This window comes from Centruroides sculpturatus, unplaced genomic scaffold, assembly GCF_000671375.1.
Source record: "Centruroides sculpturatus isolate CEXI.00-Female unplaced genomic scaffold, Cexi_2.0 scaffold115, whole genome shotgun sequence".
In the NCBI taxonomy this organism is placed as follows: Eukaryota; Metazoa; Arthropoda; class Arachnida; order Scorpiones; family Buthidae; genus Centruroides; species Centruroides sculpturatus.
Window position 1 is genome coordinate 281397 of NW_019384545.1, and position 7205 is coordinate 288601.

The 7205-nt window shown below is 32.6% G+C and overlaps 1 protein-coding gene across 1 annotated transcript in view; it reads left to right on the forward strand.

The window, feature by feature from the left end:
* LOC111623468 (mediator of RNA polymerase II transcription subunit 12-like protein) overlaps positions 1 to 7205 on the forward strand; it is a 186218-nt gene that overhangs the window by 164688 nt on the left and 14325 nt on the right. The window contains exons 38-39 of the mRNA XM_023366052.1: positions 1255 to 1547; positions 2373 to 2439. Coding sequence (XP_023221820.1) covers positions 1255 to 1547; positions 2373 to 2439 — 360 coding nt within the window. The remainder of the gene's footprint in view (positions 1 to 1254; positions 1548 to 2372; positions 2440 to 7205) is intronic.

The window sequence follows — 7205 nt, forward strand, 5'->3', positions numbered from 1 at the left end:
ACTATTTGTTTATCAAAGAATAATTTTTGTTGATTTTATGTTACCTTGTATTTACTAGATTTACATACAAATAATAATGATAAATGATGATAAAATAAAAAGCTTGTGTTTTGTTTGTAAATTGCTTATTTTTTCATTACATTGAAGTTGTGGATTCTATCAAACATTTTTCTACAGGATGTATGTACTGTATTTTTTTAATGTGGCAGTCTTTGAAGCATATCAACTGTGCAAAAAGAGGGCTAAATGTACTCAATGTTAACAGTAAATGCTGTTTTATTATGTTGATATTCCACACTAAAAAATGTGAGGGTCAGGGAATTTGGACAAAGTTGGTCAGGGAAAGTCAGGGAATTCAAAACAAAAATTTGAGTAGGAACCCTGAATGTAGTCTCCTTCGCAACTTATGCACTTATCCCAATGGTGTTTCCACTTTTTGAAACAGTCCTGGAATGCTTTTTCCAGAATGCTTATAAGCTCCTTTGTTGTTTTTTTTTCCCTCTCTCTGGAATGGTGGCAAATCTTTTTCCTTTGAGCATGTTTTTTAGTTTGGGGAACAAGAAAAAGTCACATGGGGCCAGATCAGGTAAGTAGGATGAGTGGGGAAGCACAGCGGTCTTGATTTTGACCAAAAACTTGTGAGTTCTGAGGGACAAATGAGCCGCGCATTGTCGTGATGAAAAAACTACTCGCCGCTCCTCCAAAGTTTGGGCCGTTTTTGCCTGATTCTGTCTCTTAGGGATTTCATAACCCCCAGGTAGTACTCTGTGTTGACTGTAGGTAGGTATTTGTGATGCACAACCTTTGCAACGAAAAAAAACAGTCAACATCACCTTAACATTTGAGCGAACTTGTCGAGCTTTTTTGGGGTGGGGGGATGTTTCACCCACGCGTGGAAAGTTTTTGTGAAGGATTTCCCGAGTTTCACACAAAATTTCACAGAACAATGCTGCTCCTTCAAAGAGCTCATTTCCATGGATCTGATTTTTTGCCGAACCCCACAAACACCCCTTCACATAAACGGCTGTAACTAATCACCAAAACAAGATATCAACAAATGTATTGAAGGAGGTTACTTGGGAGGTTTCTGCAGACACAATGCATCCAAGTGGATTAAAGAATAATCAACTGGAGGCACGCTATTCAAAAAGTTTGGGAACTTTTTGAACAACCTATGTATATATATATATATATTAAATGATATGAACAAAATATTTAATATAGTAATACTTATTTGTTAATTTTGTATCGTAGCAGGTCGTTTTGAAAGACCAATGTCACAATCAAAAGCTGCTCTTAGTTCTATGCTTCGATCAAGAAATCCTTCAGCTCAATTTCTTCCTGGTCATACTGGTAACCATCAGCATCAGTCAGGGGGAACACCTGCTGTTTCCATGCAAGGTGGATTGCCTCCAGGTCATCCTGGAGCTCCTAGACATCCTGGAGGGCATCCTGGTTCAACTGGTCCTAATCCATATCAAAGTATGGAAATGTTGCAAAAGCAGCAAATGATGTTGAGGCAGCAACTTCGTCCACAAGGAATGGCAGTAAGATTAAAATTTTCTGTAATAAAATTCATAATTGAATATCTTCAATTGCAAAATTAAGCATGATAAAAGTAAAAATTCTCAGATTATAGGTGCTACACAAATATAAACACATCATATTATAAAATAAATATTATTTAAATTAAAAGACTATTTTATCTATAGATAATCAAGAATTCTTCAGGATATTCAAAAATGATCATTCAAGTTTTCAAATTTAAAATAAAATAACACCGCAATTAAAAAATTATAAATTTACTTTGTTAATTTAAAGCATTGCAAAATTTGAAAAACCGTTTGCCTTCTGTATGCATGAAATGTTGATACAGGAGAATGAATTAATATAGCGAAAATTAAGTTTGAATGTGCATACAATAAAATATGTTGGATACTATTTTCTAACATTTAAGCCAATTAAACACTTAAATAATTTAAAAATTATGAAATCTATTTATGTAATTAAATGTTAAAAACAAAAATAATTTATCATATCTGTTTACTATTATCAGATGCACTTAACTTTGTCAGAATCTAAACATTCATATCAATTATTTTTATTCTTAAATCAGTAGAAAGATGAAACATTTTCCAATCAAAAATAAAATTAAATCTTCAGTTTTAAATGCAATTTTATATATCCATTCTTTACAGAAAAGATATTTTATATCATTTAATATTTTTTGATAAGATTATGTATCTGTTAACTTTCTCTTTGCATTTTAATTAGTTTATAATCATAATTGTATAAATATAATAATTTTAATGAAAATTCAATATAATGAATTCATTATTTAATGAAGTTTATTCAATTTATTTTTTCTATAGGGTGGAACAAATTTCTCCCATACTATGCCAGGTCAGACTGCACCATTACATCATTTACCGCCTCAAGGTACGTATTAATATTAAAACATATAATAATAAACATTTTAACAAAGTAATGCAATATAGAGTTGGATTATATAGTATTGCTGTCAATTTTGTTATTTAGATTTAAATCACATTGAAAAGTACTGAATAGGTATTGTCACAAGTCTAAAACAATTTTTAAAACAATTATTAAGTCAATTATAAGTCTTTTTTTTATTAATATTCATTTAACAAACCTTCATATTTGTCAAAATTATTTAAAGAAATAATAATTTCTTTTATCAATATGTGTAAATTAATGTACTATGACTTGTTTATAAAATGATAATGCACTATGTACTAGTCTTGTACTGTTAATGTACAAGACTTTGACTTGTTTATAAAATTGCAGTGCCAGCTGGTTACCACCAGCTTGTAGATATGAAGGAGTACATGTCAAGAGTTGCAATTTGGCACAGAGTATTAGGTGCCCAAATCATGCTGTAAAGTACTATCTCATTTTTCTGACTTTTCCAATGATTATCGACACGACTGTGTGCCAGAAATAGCCGTTCCCTAACTGGTATTTTACGCAGATTCACGTTAGTGTGCCAGGCCTGGACTTTTAGCGTGCACCGAAATTAAATAATGACAAAGTTTGTCAATAACAAATCAAATATTTAATAAAAGTTCTAGTAATAAACTTTTTATATTTGTCTGGCAGCCTATTTTCCGACAATACTCGCTAACCTTTTACATTATTCTTTTTGACAATTTACAGGATGTTTTATTCTTTTAAGGTTTAGCGAGTCCCTAAGTTGTGCTTGTGGGGTCTCCCCCCCCCTTTTTTTTCTCAGTGCGGACTTACTTTTTTCCGCTTGGGAGCGCACGTGTGCGCGAGTTTTTTCTAAGGCGCTTTTCTTTCATTGGTGAGTTGGTTTCTCTTCTATTTTTAATTTTCTAAGGCGAATGGTGAGGAAACCTTCTTCCTAACAAAACATAAGCCCCAAACAAAAATATAATAAAAAGCAAAATAAAAGTAAATAAAAATAATGCTCAGACTTGGTTCCTTACAATGCACATATTAAAAAAACCAGACTTGTAGGTACTTGGGACCAAGAACCTAGTCAAAACAAAATACAAAATGGCGACACACTCTACAAACAAGCAGTAGTATGAGATTTGCGCATGCATTGCTTGTTGGGAGGTTGGAAATGTAAATGTTGTGAAATCAAATTTTGACAAATGTGTGCATTGGGTAGTTCGAAAAGCGAATATTGCTAAATCAAATTTTGACATCATTCATTCATTCATTCATTCATTTTTATTTAAGTACTTGGTACATGTCCTGGCCCCACTAGAGCATTACCAGGAAGTTATACATATTCTTAAATATATATAGTTACCAATATTTGTATACATATACAATAATAACAAATAGTAATAAATAGTAATAAACAATATGAGTAAATAAGTTATATTTTAAATACGCTTATGACGTATATTAGAATAAATAAAATTATCAAAACGAATTATAATGTTCAGATAAACAAAAGAAAATATGCTCAGCAGTTCAAAGCTGTGCAGAAGAGCTTTTGGAGTACATTGCAGATGTGTACTTTAAAGTCCTTTAGTTCTAAGCAGAACTTTGTGTGTTAGTGAATATCACTTGGACCCAAGTAAAATCAGTATTTAGAATAGTCCTTATAAAAGTTAGTGGTTTGAAAGTTACTACACATGTCTATAAATAGTTTNATCAGTGTTCAGAACAGTCCTTATAAAAGTTGGTGGTTTGAAAGTTACTACACACGTCTATAAACAGTTTGAAGATAGTTGTGTATATTCATTGAAAAGAAACAAGGTTGAGCCATCAATAAGCCGAATGCCCAGCGAAGGTTGAGGTATGTCGATTATGCTGCTGTTGTCCAGATCATCTAAGCACAAAGGAAACATAGCTGAGCTACATATAAATTGAAAGCCCAGCGAAGTTGGAGTAGGTGAATTTCACTGCTTTGGAGCACATTGAATGAATTAGAGCTCTTAGGTACATAAAGCCCACTTCACAATGCTCTTTGAAGGACCATAGAGCACTTTACACGTTGCACATTGAACTTTGGAGCACTGTATAACACGTAGTACTCGTTGTAGCATATTGCACATGTAGCAACATAAAACACTAGAAATACCATGAAATACTTATAGCACCACACAACAAATCAAAGCACTAAACACAGTTAATCACATTGCACTGTAAAGCACATTTTGAAGCACCGTAAAGCACTAGAGACACCATAGAAAACTAGAAGCACTATAAAAAATATCAAACATTAAAACATTAAGCACATTGCACATTAAAGCACCAAAACACATGAAGCACGTTACACTTGTAGCACCATAAAACACTAGTAGCACCATTCATCACAAGAGCACCAGAAGCACATATAAGCATGCTGAAACACTTTTAAAACACTGGGTGGTTGAAACATTGTGACACACTATTGATGAAAAGCACTTTGAAGCATTAACCAAGCATTGAAACACATTGAAGCTCCAATGAAGGACCTTGAAGCACTTGAAAGCCCATAGGAGTATGGTGATTACATTCTATACATTGAAATTCTCTGAAGTATGCTCGTCACAAGAGACGGTTAGAGCACAATGAATTTCGTTCAATCAAGCTGAGAACAAGCCCATTGAAGAGGCATATTGAAATTATTGTAAGCAGCACAGTAGAATCACCACTACAAACTTATGTCTTATATAAGTCCGCTCTAGTGGGCAGAGACTGTAGAGCTCAACTCAGTCAAAGTCTCAGATCAATGAAGGCCAACATTATCACAGCATGCACTGATAAGCAAAGTGTTGAAGACACACTGCCAGAACTTAAACATAGTTATTTCTCATAGTGGATTAATGTCATAATGCCCAAAGTTGAAATACGGACATTGATATTTTCGATAGGGGTTAAATGTTATAATGTACAAATGTTATAATGTCGATAAAATATAGGATTTCAAAACAGTCACACAAGCAATGGATAACGTGGTCTACATTCAGTTGTGGGACCTCATAAGTACATCACAACTAGTCAATCAGTCATAGACACTTCCCAATAGTTAAGTAAACCAGAAATAATGCCAGGCTCAAGCGTATAAAGCAATGAGCATCCCACGTATACATAGGTAGCCACCACAAACAAATGAATAAAAGTGATGGCGAGAACAAGATAAATCAGAGGTGGATAGTAATTTAATAAAATATATCAAGAAATAGACAAAGTCATANAATCAAATAAACCAAACCAGTTTTAAAAGTTTTTCTATAAACGCGATATTTACATGCTTAACTACCAGGAAACCTGGACAACATCCCTCTTATTAACTCATAAACCCATTGCCCAAACTTCCTATTGAAACTGCTTAATAGTAGACCAGTATTAATCAGTAGTCGTTGACCGTCCTCTCTTCCGGAAGGAGGTCATCTATCACAATACCACGTAAATATTCTATTTTTCCTATAGAAATTTCCCTTTTCTCTAGCTGTTTTAGCTAAAGATATATGTAAAATTGCTTGTAAATAACGAAGTTATATTTCTGTATAATAAACTTTTCTTTTTTAATTTGTAAGGATCATCGATTAACACGTAGTATTTTCTTTGTTAAATAAAAATTTGTAATCTAATTTTGTAAATTTGGGAATGCTTCGAATATGACATTAAAACAGGGTTTTATGTCGTTACAAGTAGGTTTGTTAACATTATCTAGTATAGTAAAATCGTGGGACCGATAAAAATTTGACGTTTTATTAGGGTTGTCATTACATCCGATGACGTTATAATCGGGTTAAACTGTATATTGTTTGTGCAAAATAAAAATAAAAACAATAATTTCGAGCGATATAATAGCCAGGATTATTATTTTCAAAAACGGGAAATTTTCATTAGGCATCAACAAAAATTCAACCCTGGGTGACACGCTACGGAGAGAAATTTCAAAATTAGATAGGTTAATTTCACCGAAAATGCATCGTTTACGACGCGGTGGCCAAGGCCAGCAAAGTTTGAACAATCACGCTCAAAACCAGTGATACCAAAGAAGATTGGAGAATGTGAACGACACCCGCTGTGAGTGTCAAAGTGAGCTTAGTAGTGAGTCTCCGAGACATAGTCTTGTCCCAAATACAACTTTGCCGTTTTACTTGTTATAAATAAAATTATTACATTTCATGATATTAGCTAAGAGAATTCATTTTATTATATTAGTCAATAGAATTGATACAGTTTGCTTCAGAAATATTTATTATAGCTTTTTGATACCATTAAACAATATCTGTTTTAATTTCTGAAATTATAAATGGACTTTTATAATTTTCAACTGTTTCTTTATTTTTTAAATTTTATTTATTTTAGGGTTGACATGTATTTTGTATAAACATTTTTTAGCACTGTAAGAATAGTTTGTTTCAAATAAAATGATTACATTTCTAAAAGTTGAAACAAGGTGAATCGAAAATCAGGTTGCAAGTATAAAAATAATCACTAATAAAATGTTAAAAAATTGCTTGAATGATCTATAATCGTATTTATATTTCATCATTTTGTTATGAATACAGTAGAACCTCGAAAACTCGGCCTAATGTGGACCGAAGGGTGGCCGAGTTTGTGAAAATGCTGGGTTATCAGGAATGGGGTTAAAAAAAATAAGTACGAGTGTTTCCTCAGAAAATACTGTACTGTACTTGTATGTATTGTTTACTTGAGAATATAACAGAGAATAAACTGCCCAAATACCCTTAAACAAAGGAAAAGTA